Below are 15054 nucleotides of genomic sequence, written 5' to 3' on the forward strand. Positions count from 1 at the left end.
GCGAAAATGGCGGAGGATGATCCATTGAATGTGGAGGCTGGTGGGGTGAAAGGTGAGGACAAGGGGAACTCTATCGTGGTTCTGGGAGGGAGGGGAAGGGGTGAGAGCAGAAGTGCGGGAAATGGAACGGACACAGTCAAGGGCCATGTCAACCACGGTAGAGGGGAATCCTCAGTTGAGGAAAAAGAAAGACATGTCGGAAGCACTAGTATGGAAGGTAGCATCGCCAGAACAGATGCGGCGGAGACGGAGAAACTGGGAGAATGGAATAGAGTCCTTACAGGAAGCGGGGTGGGAGGAAGTGTAGTCCAGGTAGCTGTGGGAGTCAGTGGGCTTATAGTGGATGTTTGTCGAAAGGAGATATTAGGACAGGTGACCAAAAGCTTTGTTAGAGAGGTAGGTTTTAAGGAGCGTCTTAAAGGAGGAGAGAGAGGTAGAGAGGCTGAGGGTATTCCTGAGCTTGGGGCCTAGGCAGCTGAAGGAACGGCTGCCATTGGTGGGGCAAAGGAAATCGGGGATGCACAAGAGGCAAGAATTGGAGGAATGCAGAGATCACGGACAGTTGTAGGGCTGGAGGAGGTTACAGAGCACGGCCATGGAGGGATTTGAACAGAAGAATGAGAATTTTAAATTCAAGGCATTGTTGAACTGGGAGCCAATGTAGGTCAGTGAGCACAGGGGTAATGGATGAATGGGCCTTGATGCGAGTTAGGTTACAGGTAGCAGAGTATTGGATGAGCTCTAGTTTACAGAGGGTGGAAGATGGGAGCTTTGGAAAGCCCACCAATAGCAATAGTGGATCCTACTTTCTTCGCAAAACTGCATTGGTTGACTTACAGCTCTTGCTCCCAGTTGGACTGCTTTCCTTCAATTAGGCCGTGCGAATATGTGCATCGGGATGACATGCCCAACTATAGTGTCTATTTTTAAATTTACTAATCAGGAAATAAAGTTGGCCACATCAGGATTCCCAATTAGCCACATGTGGCTAGGGGCTAATGTACTGGAATTACTTTTGATTTTATCATGTGATTGGATTGTGGGGGAGAGTCTAGATCCCGTAACTCCCTATTCTCCCTCTTCCGTGCCCTGAGGCCAACCCTGACTGAAGGAAGAGTTCAATACTGCTGGGAACGGGAGCTGCATGTCAACCCAATGTACTCCGGAAATAACTAATAGTTTACCTGCGACGTGCAACGTTCCCATCCTAATAAGAAGAAAAAAGAAAGACCTTGCATTTCGACAGCGCATTTCACGACCTCAGGATGTCCCAAAGCGCTTCACAGCCAATGAAGTACTTTTGAAGTGTAGCCACTGTTATAATGTAGGAAACGCGGCACTTCCATATCCCTTGATACCCTTACTTAACAAAAAACTATCGATCTCAGTCTTGAAAGCTCCAATTGACCTAGCATCCACAGCTTTTTGGGGAAGAGAATTCCATATTTCTACTACCATTTGTCTAAAAAAGTGCTTCTTGATTTCCTTTCTAAATGGCCTAATTATAAGATCATATCTCTTTGTTTTTGCTTTCTCCCATCAGGGGAAATCGTTTCTCTGCATCTACCCTATCACATCCTTCAACATTTTAAACACCTCCATCAGATCACCTTTCAATCTTCTGTACTTAAGGGAATACAAGACAAGGTTATGCAACCTGTCCTCATAATTTAACCCACTAAGCCCCAATAAAATTCTGGTGAATCTGCGCTGCACTCCCTCCAAGGCCAATATAACCTTCCTGAGATGCGGTGCCCAAAACCGAATGCAATACTCCAGATGGGGTCTGACTAAGGTTCTATACAACTGAGGCATCAGTTCCGCTCCTTTGTAATACACACCCTTGAGAGAAAGGCCATTAGCCTTTTTGATTGCTTTTTGTAACAGTGCACTAGCTTTAAATGATTTGTCTGCTTGCATTCAGTGACACCTTTTGGAAAATGTGCTTCTGTGTAGGTGTCGGATGAGGGCAGGATTGGGTTCAACTGAGATGCCCTCCATGAATGAAATAGCCTGCCAACATTCACCACCTGGGCTCAGTAAAGGAATAGTCACTTGCCTGGCTATTTTTCCACATAGTAGTGAATGAAGTGTGCTTGTTTTCCGTGGAACCATACCCCAGCAAGAGTCCGTGCCTTCAGGAGAGGAGCAGAGGGGAAGACATGGGGAATTCCTGACATGTGGCACTAGGGCAGTGTTTCCCAATAGAAATTGCTGTCTAGTCACAGGCGTTTGCCATGGTGACACCAGTTTAGCCACATGCACTAATTTTAGTAGAAAATGCCTTGCATACACTGTCACAATATGGGTAAATGTACTCGACATGTGTATATTTACTTAACAAACATCGACCATCATTCAGTAACCAAGGAAATAAAGCACTCAGATGCACTCTGCTTTCCATCTTGCCATTTTACAGAAAGGTTAAAGTCCACATGCATATGCCATGTGAATATGAGCGTTGAGGGAACATGTCCAAGCACAGTGTCTATTATTAATCATTTTTTAAATTTACTAATCAGGAAATACAATTAGCCACTTCAGGATTCCCAATTACATGAGACTGGGGGCGAATGTACTCGGGTTACTTTTGATTTTGATTTTTTTTTCACTGTTCTGCCAGAGCAGGCCTTGCCCTTGTGTGTCTCTCATACTGACTGGCTTTTCTTTTTGTTGAAGATGGGGATTTACAGATCTGCATGCACAAGGGGCCGACCTGCTGCACCAAGAGAATGGAAGAGAGGTATCAAGTAGTGGTTCGCAGAGAGGTCGTTCAGAGCATCCAGTTCCTGAGCTTTGAGCTGAAGTACAGGATCGAGAAGAATGGCGGGGCTTTCCAAGGTAGGAATGTTTCGGCAAAAAAAAAGCACAGATGGCGTTCCAGGAGCAAGTGGCTAATTGGTCTTGTTCTTGCAATAGATTTGATTCTCTCTTAAAATGCTTGTAAAACTGCTTTGGGGGTTTACGGTACAGGTCTGTCTCTATCCAGGTTGTAGTAAAAGTGCATCCATTCAGAACTTCCGGTTACTTCAAAGGCTATTTTTAAGATGAGGGTGCGATTTAAGCTCTGACCACTTTGCCTCTGGCTGCGCTCAGATTTCTCCCTCTCCACATCTGGTTTTACTCACGTCAATCTGAGACCGTGGCCTAGAAATTGAGTTGGCGCCGCGCCAGGGCTTTAGCGCCGGAAATTTAGCGCCGGCGCTAAGTCCCCCTGCGCGCGCCAAAAATTCAGTAGCGCCGCGCCCAGACGGCTGCCGGCGCTACTAGGGGGTGTCAGCGCCTCGCAATGGGCGCTGACTGCCGCATTGCGGCGCTAATCCGCCGCTGCGGCACCCGATGCGGTGCGGCAGGCTGGGGAAGTGCAGGCCTCCTCCTTCCGTTAAGGAGGAGCTGCCTGCACCCGACCGCTGGCCGCTGAACTGTGGAGAAAAATGAGCCCGGCACCTCGGAGAAGTGCCGGGCTCGCGGCCCACACGCATCTGTGCCGCGGGGGGGTGTTGGAGGAGTCCGGGGAGGGAGGTGCGGGCAGGCGGCCGCCGGGAAAGCGGCCGGCCGCCGCGCGACCTTAATGCGCCGGCGCTAAGACCCGTAGCGAACTTTTGAAAAATCGTTGGTTGCGGCTGCCACTGGCGAGGCGGCCGCAACTCAATTTCGGCGTTCGGGCACGTTGCCACGGCAACCGGGACGCTGCGCACACCGATGACGTCATCGGTGCCGGCGCAGCGCAACCGGCTAACGCCGATGGCAGCGCCCAAGTGAATTTCTCAATCGGCTGTACTTGCGGCGCTAGGCCCTCTAGCGCCTCAAAATGGGCGCTAACCCCACTCAATTTCTAGGCCCGTTTCTCTCTACCTCCCCCCTCGTGATTTTAAAGATGCGGTTGTTTCTACTGATCTCCATCCCCTTAAAGGTTGTTCCAAATGCAGATGAATACGGAAGAGACAGTGGGAGACAGTGAAGGGGAAAAACACAGAAGAAAAGGAAATATTTCAGCAATACTAATACTCCCTTAAACTTATTTTTGAGAGAGGTGGTCGATTTTATGGGTTACCTGGAGAAGGTGTGGCCTATAATGTGCCAGTATCTCCCGTCCCTTTTTAGAGATTTCATCCATTCATTATATTGAAATTTGGGGCCCAGAAATTTGTCCATTTTTGGGCGCCTTACTTGCAGAGTGCTAACAGCCCACACTCAAATGTGGCGATCGGAGGAGCGTCGGACTTTGGGCTGAAAAATCAGGAGCTATGAGCCGAATTTCTAGGCTGGATCTTCTTGGAGGTTAGTTGGTTCATACATGGCTGAGCACTTTTTGCCTGCTAATTACTATTTTTTTTGAGGTAGAAGAGATCAATAAACAGTGGGGCTGCGAATGCAGCAGACTCTCAGTTTTGATTTCTCTGTGCTATCTCTGAAGTCTTGTTAGAATTCAGGAATTTGCTGTGTAGGGATCTGTGGAAGTGAGCCTTGACCACATGACTCCATAAGAACATAAGAAATAGGAGCAGGAGTAGGCCAATCGGCCCCTCGAGCCTGCTCCGCCATTCAATAAGATCATGGCTGATCTGATCCTAACCGCCAATCTACTATCACAGAACCATCTCCTGAATCTAACAGAATTAGACACACAAAATAGGAGCAGGATCAGGCTACATGGCCCCTGGGCCCGCTCCGCTACCCACAGGGCCATGACCGATCCGAACCTAGACTCATGTCCAAATTCCTGCCCGCTCCCCGTAACCCTTAATTCCCTTTACTTCTAGGAAACTGTCTATTTCTGTTTTAAATTTATGTAATGATGTAGCTTCTACAGCTTTTTGGGGCAGCATATTCCATGGACCTACCACCCTCTGAGTGAAGTAGTTATTCCTCATCTCAGTTTTGAAAGAGCAGCCCCTTATTCTAAGACTATGCCCCCTAGTTCTAGTTTCACCCATCATCGGGAACATCCTCCCCGCATCCGCCCGATCCAACCTCTTCACAATCTTATATGTTTCAATAAGATCGCCTCTCATTCTTCTGAACTCCAATGAGTAGAGTCCCAATCTACTCAACCTCTCCTCATATGTCCATCCCCCCATCCCCGGGATTAACCGAGTGAACCTTCTTTGTACTGACTCGAGAGCAAGTATGTCTTTTAAGTATGGACACCAAAACTGTATGCAGTATTCCAGGTGCGGTCTCACCAATACCTTGTACAACTGAAGCAATACCTCCCTATTTTTATATTCTATCCCCCTAGCAATGAAAGCCAACATTCCATTGGCCTTCTTAATCACTTGCTGCACCTGCATACTAACCTTTTGAGTTTCGTGCACCAGGACCCCCAGATCCCTTTGTACTTCAGTACTTTCCAGTTTCTTGCCATTAAGATAATAACTTGCTCTACGATTTTTCCTGCCAAAGTGCATAACCTCACACTTTCCAGTATTGTATTCCATCTGCCAAATCTCTGCCCACTTACTTAGCCTGTCTATGTCCCCTTGCAGGTTTTTTATGTCCTCCTCACTCACTACTTTCCCTCCCATCTTAGTATCATCTGCAAACTTTGATATGTTACACTCGGTCCCCTCCTCCAAATCGTTAATATAGATTGTAAAGAGTTGGGGACCCAGCACTGACCCCTGTGGAACACCACTAGTTACTGATTGCCAGTCCGAGAATGAACCATTTATCTCAACTCTCTGCCTTCTGTTAGATAGCCAATCCTCTATCCATGCCAGAATATTACCCCCAATCCCGTGATTTTTTATCTTAAGCAATAATCTTTTGTGTGGCACCTTGTCAAATGCCTTTTGGAAGTCTAAATACACTACGTCCACTGGTTCCCCTTTATCCACCCTATATGTTACTTCCTCAAAGAACTCCAGCAAATTTGTCAAACATGACTTCCCCTTCATAAAACCATGCTGACTTTGTCTTATTAAATTATGATTATCCAAATGTCCTGTTACTGTCTCCTTAATAACGGACTCCAATATTTTACCTACCACAGATGTTAGGTTAACCGGTCTATAGTTTCCAGCCTTCTGTCTACTGCCCTTTTTAAATAAGGGCGTTACATTAGCAGTTTTCCAGTCTGCCGGGACCTTTGCTGAGTCCAGGGAGTTTTGGAAAATTATTACCAATGCATCCACAATCCCTACCGCCACTTCCCTCAAGACCCTAGGATGTAAGCCATCAGGTCCAGGTGATTTATCCGCCTTGAGTCCCATTATTTTACCGAGTACCACTTCCTTAGTGATTTTGATCGTGTTTAGCTCCTCCCCCCCATAGCCCCCTGTTTGTCCAGTGTTGGGATATTCTTAGTGTCTTCTACTGTAAAGACTGATAACAAAATATTCATTCAGTGTTTTTGCCATCTCCATATTTCCCACCATTAATTTCCCGGTGTGATTGGATTGTGGGTGTTAGTCTGGATCCCATGAATCCCTAACCCCGTGTGATTAGTTTCTGGGTGTTAGTCTGGATCCCATGAATCCCTAACCCCATGTGATTGGATTGTGGGTGTGAGTCTGGATCCCATGACCCCCTAACCCCGTGTGATTGGATTGTGGGTGTGAGTCTGGATCCCATGACCCCCTAACCCTGTGTGATTGGATTGTGGGTGTGAGTCTGGATCCCATGATCCCTTAACCCCCATGTGATTGGTTTCTGATTATGAGCCCTACACACACTTGCTGAAGTAACTTTCCCAAGAGCAATGCCAATCCATTGCCCCACACGGGCTCTCACTGTAACATGTAGAACCAGGACGATATTGTTGTAACGTGGCCTTGCAAGGGTAAAACCCAGCTGCCCAAATGCTATACGTGATAAGCCAGAGAACAGCCATCAGTGAAACAGACAGGAAATACATTAAAATTCAGAACTGTGTATAGTTTATTTTGTAGCCATACACTGCAATCGGCTGAGTGAGATTTGACAGGTCTGTCGAAGCTGCTGCATTTGCACTTTTTCTGACTGAAAGTGATCCTGTCCAACCTCACTGTATCCAATTCCTTTGGAGCTGTCTTTTCCCCCACATTCCACTAATGTGCTCAGGAGGTATTGTGGTTTACCTCACAATGGCCCAAGATTTCCTGTGGCAGGCCAGCAAACGGTGCCCACTGTTAGTTAGACTTGCACCTGTCCCTTTAGTGTTGACGATATTTTGTCCTGCAAGTCGCTGGCAGTGCGAGATGGAAACTGCGCAGCGCCCTCTACATCTGGGATCTGAGTGAACAGGCAAGCAAATGGGTATCTCCTTAACCAATCAGATTGAAGCATTGTGAAATTAACAGCGCAAGGACTGAGAAAGAAGTGTAAGTTAGAGTGGGTGAATTAAATTCCAAATGAGGTACAGAAAGAGAAATAAAGAGAGGGAAAGAAAGATTTGATTAAGAGAGAGAGAAAAAAGAGACAGAAAGAAAAAGAAAAAACAATAATTTTACATTTAAAAACAAATCTTCAACAACAATTAAAACCTGAAGGAATGAGACTCTACACTTGTAATAGTTCATTTTCAGTGCCAGAGAGGTTGACTGGCAATAATTAACACTTATCTTGTCGTTAAAAGGGTGCTTAGACTTGAAATGGCATTGACGTAACTTTCTGTGGCTAGTTTAGTTCATATGTAGAGTGCAAGTACAAAAACCTCACGCTGCTCAATGCGTTTGAATGGGGAGGCAGACAACAAGATGCCATTTTTGTGAAGCTAATGGCGGACCGGCGCATCTCCGACAACAGCTTCTTGATTTCCATGTTTAATCGCACATCTCCCCTCGCCTGAAGTTGCTGTGGCATTTGCACGTAAATAACGGTGAGCACTATTAGCCTTGCTGTTATTTTTACAGCAAATTTTTGGCCTTTATGCTTTACCTCCTTACTCCTGTACTTCATGTTGAGGCATTAATGTTAGTACTGTAGTGACCTTATTAGGATCCTCTGGCATCCAAAGTTGATCAGGGCAAATTGTTCATTACACCGAGGGGGTTCAAATATCAAAGATATTTACAACACAGATGGAGGCCATTCAGCCCATCATGTCTAGGCTGTATGTCTGGGCATGTGTTGGCTCTTTGCTAGTCCCATCTAAAACTAATCCTACTGCTGTCTCCTATTAGCCCTGTATCTTCTGCCTCCAGTGCTTGAATGTCTCATTTGTGTCTCAGTGACTAGACTGGACATGATACTGGAGGCGTGATCTGCTCAGAGCACTGTACAGTTCGATCACAACCTCTTCTATTCATAAGATGGGGTAGTTGTGCTACATGTGGGTTTTTATGAGGGAGAGTTTGTTTTGAAATGATTCCTCTGACCAATGATTCGCCATCCTGTTCATTGTCATCCCAATTACAGGTGACTGACGTCTTCAGCCCATTTGCATCATCGTTCCATAGAAACCCATGGTCCCCAATCACCATGTCTACTGCTTTTGAACATACAATATTACTGCAGCACCCCCTGCACCATTATTAGGCAATGCACTGTGTACCATACAGACCAGAAAGGTCCCAGAGATTGTCCCTGGTCTATACTGAGTTACCCAGTCTGAACTGGTGTGCAGCAATAAGGGCACTACAGTTGGCCTCCATGTTCCCCTTCTTGGCCCAAGACCAGGACCAATCAACTAGGGTTCCCATTTCTAATTGGCATACAATGGCCCTTGCTGAAGTTTGTCTGGATTTCCAGTGAGGATGGGATCAGACCCAGCTGTGATGCCCTTACATGGTGGGGTAGTATGCTAACACACACTCACACACTACCTTGCCTCAGCATGTGAAGAATGACCACTGGGGTGAGATGCAAGAGGGTCGATTTTAATATTCTCATCCTCATGTTCAAATCCCTCCATGGCCTCACCCCTCCCTATCTCTGTAACCTCCTTCGGCCCTACAAACCTCCAAGAATTCTGACTCTTCTAACTCTGGCCGCTTGCCCATCTCCCACTTGTTTGGCCCCACCATTAGCGCCCGTGCCTTCAGTTGTCTAAGCCCTAAGCTCTGTAATCCCCTCCCTAAACCTCTCTGCCTCACCACCTTTCTCTCCTCCTTTAAGACCCTCCTTAAAAACTGCCTCTGTGACCATGCTTTTGGTCACCTGTCCTAATATCTCCTTCTTCGGCTCAGTGTCAATTTTAATCGGATTACATTCCTGTGAAGCGCCTTGGGATGTTTTACTATGTTAAAGGTGCTATATAAATGCAACTTCTTGTTGTACTCATCGGATATGTTGGTATACACAGAGAGTTACATTGTTATGCACAGCATATATTGGGGTATTCAGTACATTGTGCACATGCCAGGAGCAGTGTTATGCTTGAGGGTGGAGGGGAGTGTTGCGATAATTTGTCAACAATCCCTGGGATTTAGCTCTCTCCCGGAATCGGCAATTTTATAAGTTGGTGATGGGATGAGGACTGAAGTAACTTGTGCAGTGGTCCTAAATCTTTGATCTTTTGATGGTTTTCTTGTAGCCAAATGGGAAGGTGCTGTCAGCCCCATTCTTGTTTAGAAGTGACACAATAAGCCCTCGTCACTGAAGTGTCAGATGCTGAGGAGGATTTTTCCTCTTCTCTCACCAGAATGTAAAATGGTGGAATGTGTGAAAATGGGGAACTTCCTGCTAATGCACACCAGAGGCTAATTTTTCAGACTAATGGATACTGTGGCTTCTTCCTGAGACACCAACCAGTTCTCTTCCATTGTTATGCTGTTCTAATGTCAAGCACTCTTATAAAGTACAATGGAGCACTTTGAAACTGACTCTAATTTTCCTATTTTGTGCATGGACTGTCAACGTACACTTGTTCCTGAGGTACTCTTCCCCCCTCCTTTTCAAAACCACCGTCACCACCGCTCCTCCTCAAAAAAACACACCCACGACCCTCCCTGTCCTTGCAAACTACCGCCCCATTTCCAATCTCTCTTGTATCCAAAGTCTTTGAGCGTGTTGTTGCCTCCCAAATTCATGGCCATCTTTTTCCCACAGTTCCCGGTTTGAATCTCTGTAGCCTGGTTTCCGCCCCTACTACAGCTCTAAAACTGCCCTGTCCAAAGCCACAAATGACATCCTCTGTGACTGTGGTGCATTATCCCTCATCGTTCTCTTTACAGCTTTTGACACGGACAATCGTCCCCCTCCAACGCCCCTCTATTGTCTGGCTCAGTGCTTCTGCCCTCACTTGCTTCCAGTCTTGTATATCTGATCGTAGCCAGAGCATCTCCAGCAATGGCTTCTCTTTCTGCATCTACTCCTCCCTCAGCCCGTCTTCTGCTGAAATCCTCATCCCTGCCTTTCTCATCTTCAATGATCTTCTGGCTAGCTTTCCATCCTCCAATCTCTCCTTTCTCTCTTTCTCTTTCTGTCTCTCTCCTTTCTCTTTCTCTCCTTTCTTTCTTTCTCTCTGTCCTTTCTCTGTCTCCTTTGTCTTTCTTGCTCTCTCCTTTCTCCCGCTCTCGCTCTCTTTTCTCTTGCACTCTCTCCTTTCTCTTGCATTTTCTCTCTCTCTCTCTCCCCTTTCTCTCCTCTTTCTTTCCCCTATCTCTCGCGCTCACTCTGTCCTTTCTTACTTGGGACCAGGAATCATTGAGACGAATTAGGAAAAAGATTGATGTCAGATTGCACTTCTTCACTCTGACAAATGCCTGGAAAGGTCTCTGGATTGGGTAATCAAGAGAAAAAAGTCTGGAATCATTCATTAGAGGCTACAATTGGGGGACCGTGGGTTTTAATGCCTCCGTCATCTGTATTTATATTTGTGTAATGATGTGTTTACATTATTGAGCGGAAGCACTTCTGTAACAACCTTTGCTGCTGGGGCTTGTTATGATGTGTTTGCTGGGACAGTGTAGAGGGAGCTTTGCTCTGTATCTAACCCATGCTGTACCTGCCCTGGGAGTCTTTGATGGGACAGTGTAGAGGGAGCTTTACTCTGTATCTAACCCATGCTGTACCTGCCCTGGGAGTGTTTGATGGGACAGTGTAGAGGGAGTTTTACTCTGTATCTAATCCATGCTGCACCTGCCCTGGGAGTCTTTGATGGGACAGTGTAGAGGGACCTTTACTCTGTATCTAAACAATGCTGTACCTGCCCTGGGAGTGTTTGATGGGATAGTGTAGAGGGACCTTTACTCTGTATCTAACCCGTGCTGTACCTGCCCTGGGAGTGTTTGATGGGACAGTGTAGAGGGAGCTTTACTCTGTACCTAACCCGTGCTGTACATGTATAATTGCACGATACTGCGGATGCTGGAAATCTGAAATAACAACAGAAAATGCTGGAAATACTCAGCAGGCCAGGCAGCATCCGTGGAGAGAGAAACAGAGTTAACGTTTCAGGTCTGGGACCCTTCATCAGAACTGGAAAAAGCTGGAGATGTAACAGATATTAAGCAGGTGCAGAGACGGTGGGGGGGGGGGGGGGTTAGGAGGGGAGGAAGGAGTAGAAAGAACATCCTGTACTTTTGTAAGAGGCAGGAAAGATAAAATGTTGCAAATGGGAATGGCAAAAATCATACTGCATGAAAAATGGAGGCAGGGATAATTATCTGAAATTGTTGAACTCAATGTTGAGTCCGGCAGACTGCAAAGTGCCCAATCGAAAGATGAGGTGCTGTTCCTCGAGCTTACGTTGAGCTTCATTGGAACAATGCAATAGCCCGAGGACAGAGAGATCAGAGTGGGAGTGAAGCGGTGAATTAAAGTGACAGGCGACCGGAAGCTCAGGGTCACCCGTACGGACTGAACGGAGGTGTTCCGCAAAGCGGTTGCCCAATCTGCGTTTGGTCTCCCCAATGTAGAGGGGACCACATCGTGAGCAGCGAATACAGTATATTAAATTGCAGGAAGTACAAGTAAATCGCTGTTTCACCTGGAAGGGGTGTTTGGGGCCCTGGACAGTGGGAAGGGAGGAGGTAAAAGGGCATGTGTTGCATCTCCTGCGTTTGCACGGGAAGGTGCCAGGTGAAGGAGCAGGGCTGTTGGGGGTGATTGAGGAGTGGACCAGGGTGTCGCGGAGGGAGCGGTCCCTACGGAATGCTGAAAGGGGAGGTGAGGGGAAGACGTGTTTGGTGTTGGGATCACGTTGGAGGTGGCGGAAATGGCAGAGGATGATCCGTTGAATGTGCTGTACATGCCCTGGGAGTGTTTGATGGGACAGTGTAGAGAGAGCTTTACTCTGTATCTAACCCGTGCTGTACCTGCCCTGGGAGTGTTTGATGGGACAGTGTAGAGGGAGCTTTACTCTGTATCTAACCCGTGCTGTACATGCCCTGGGAGTGTTTGATGGGACAGTGTAGAGGGAGCTTTACTCTGTATCTAACCCGTGCTGTACCTGCCCTGGGAGTGTTTGATCGGGCAGTGTAGAGGGAGCTTTACTCTGTACGATAGCAAAATACTGCAGATGTTGGAAATCCGAAATAACAACAGAAAATGCTGGAAAAACTCAGCAAGTCAGGCAACATCCGTGGAGAGAAATTTGAGTTGACGTTTCGGGTTTGACCCTTCTTCAAAGCTTTACTCTGTATCTAACTCGTGCTGTACCTGCCCTGGGAGTGTTTGATGGGACAGTGTAGTGGGAGCTTTACTCTGTATCTAACCCGTGCTGTACCATTCCTGGGAGTGTTTGATGGGACAGTGTAGAGGGAGCTTTACCCTGTATCTAACCTGTGCTGTACCTGCCCTGGGAGTGTTTGAATGGACCCTGTAGAGAGAGCTTTTCTCTTTATTTAAACCATTATGGAAGTGCTTGTTGCTAACTACAGGTATCAAAAATCGGAAGGACAATTTCTTTGATTCCTCATCAGCGATCACTCTCTCCTTGGTGAGCTCAAAAGTGACCAAAAAACCCAAAGTCGAATCAAAACCGCTTGAGCTTTTCGTAAACTAAAATGCGTTTGTCCTCTCTGGGTCTGCTAACAACTTCTTACACCCGTTTAATTCTATTTCAGGTTCATTCACAACTGCTTTGTTCTGTAAAACACTTAGTAAACTTTTAGTGATATTTTGCTGAGAATTAAAGAAAGAAAGAGCATTTGTACAGAGCTTTTCAGGACACCTCAAAGCGGTTTACAGCCAGTAAAGTACTTTTGAAGTGTAGTCACTGTTGTAATGTAGAAAATGCAGTAGTCAATTTGTGCACAGCAAGCTCCCACAAACAGCAATGTGATAATGACCAGATAATCTGTTTTTTTAATGTTGAATATTGGCCAGAATACCAAGGAGAACCTCCCTGCTCTTCCTTGAATAGTGCCACGGGATCTTTTACGTCCACCTGAGAGGGCAGACAAGGCCTTAGTTTAACGTCTCATCTGAAAGATACTAAAATCTCCCACAACCTCAAAACTTTCCAAGTTAAACCTTGCTAAGTTGCCAAGGAGACCAACTTTTAACCACATCTTTAGTTTTCCCTATTATTCTCTTTGAGTAATAGTGGGATAAGTGATCAAGATGACATGGGCACAGAGTTGACAGGTTTTACCTTGGGGAACTGAGGGTTCTGTAATTTCTCCAAATCATCCATGGTAAAGTGATTTTGGAGCTGACAAAATATTATCTAAACGCGTTTTGGTTGCTGTGTCCTTATCCCCTTTGGCCTGGCTGTCATCGCCATCAGTAGTAAATTATCTGACTCCTTTCTTTCTATGGGCCTGTTGAGTGCTAAAAGTTAATAGGACAAAAGAAGTTCTATCGGGTGCATGTGATTTATGATGCTTCATTCTCAACAACTGACTTCCCAACTGAAATATTTGCCCAACCTGAGGAACACCAAAGATGGTGGCATTCTGGGAACAAACTGCGGCTGCTCTGAATGCCTTAACAGAGCGATCATGTTCACCAAGACAACAGACGTTTTATTTATTGGTCGTACAAGCATTTGCAATGGGATTGGTGGTTGCAGTGAGGACTACAGACTGAGATGATCAAAGACTCTGGAGGGCAAGTTGGCTGTTGTGTCACCGTGGCTGTAGGTGGGGCAGTGGCCATTTTCAGCCGAGTTCATTGGGTCAGGACTGACTAATGGCTATGTAAGGATGGAGGAACGTTTTGGAGTTTTCCTCAATTACCTTGGTATTGATACAGAGTTATTCTTCAGGCGATTAAATAGATGAGATAGAGTTGCAAGATACACAAGTACGAGGAACATCATTCAGCCCATCACAGTAGTCAACTGTATTCTTAAATAATTCCACGTTTTTTTTTACCTTCACTATTCTACCTAGACGTTCATTCCAAGTGCTGATCACTCCTTGTATGAAGAACTTCCGGATCCTACTCTTAAATTTGCCTTGAGCTGGTTTGAATAGGTGACCTTTTGCCCTACAATAATGGGCTGGATTGTACATATTCTGTAGATGCAGATGGGCCAAATGGCCTTTTCCCAGCATTCATATAAGCTGGCTTTGAAGAGGTGCTGCAAGTCGCAGTGGGCCAGATACCTGAGCAGGTCAAATGATGCAGTAGTCATTTTATATGTAGGGTCTTCACACTTGTGTTTTCCTTTGTGCCCTCAAATTGACTTGTGTTGTCAGGCCTGCACTTAGTAGTCTCAAGCCAATCAAAAGGAGGAGAACTAACATAATTCAGCCTATGAAACGGAGATTGGATTCAGCGAAGTGTAGTTCGAGTCCTTTAGTGAAGCATTCAATAAATAAAAGACATTTGGATAATCATAATTTAATAAGACAAAGTCAGCATGGTTTTATGAAGGGGAAGTCATGTTTGACAAATTTGCTGGAGTTCTTTGAGGAAGTAACATATAGGGTGGATAAAGGTGAACCAGTGGACGTAGTGTATTTAGACTTCCAAAAGGCATTTGACAAGGTGCCACACAAAAGATTATTGCTTAAGATAAAAAATCACGGGATTGGGGGTAATATTCTGGCATGGATAGAGGATTGGCTATCTAACAGAAGGCAGAGAGTTGGGATAAATGGTTCATTCTCAGACTGGCAATCAGTAACCAGTGATGTTCCGCAGGGGTCAGTGCTGGGTCCCCAACTCTTTACAATCTATATTAACGATTTGGAGGAGGGGACCGAGTGTAACATATCAAAGTTTGCAGATGATACT

The 15054-nt window shown here is 45.9% G+C and overlaps 1 protein-coding gene across 2 annotated transcripts in view; it reads left to right on the plus strand.

The window, feature by feature from the left end:
- LOC147116053 (glypican-5-like) overlaps positions 1-15054 on the plus strand; it is a 1060675-nt gene that overhangs the window by 104835 nt on the left and 940786 nt on the right. For both annotated transcript variants that reach the window (XM_085990764.1, XM_085990765.1), the window contains exon 2: positions 2680-2841. In XM_085990764.1, coding sequence (XP_085846890.1) covers positions 2680-2841 — 162 coding nt within the window. The remainder of the gene's footprint in view (positions 1-2679; positions 2842-15054) is intronic.

Source organism: Somniosus microcephalus, chromosome 6 (genome assembly GCF_052327205.1).
Source record: "Somniosus microcephalus isolate GS21.2 chromosome 6, FLI_Smic_1.0, whole genome shotgun sequence".
In the NCBI taxonomy this organism is placed as follows: Eukaryota; Metazoa; Chordata; class Chondrichthyes; order Squaliformes; family Somniosidae; genus Somniosus; species Somniosus microcephalus.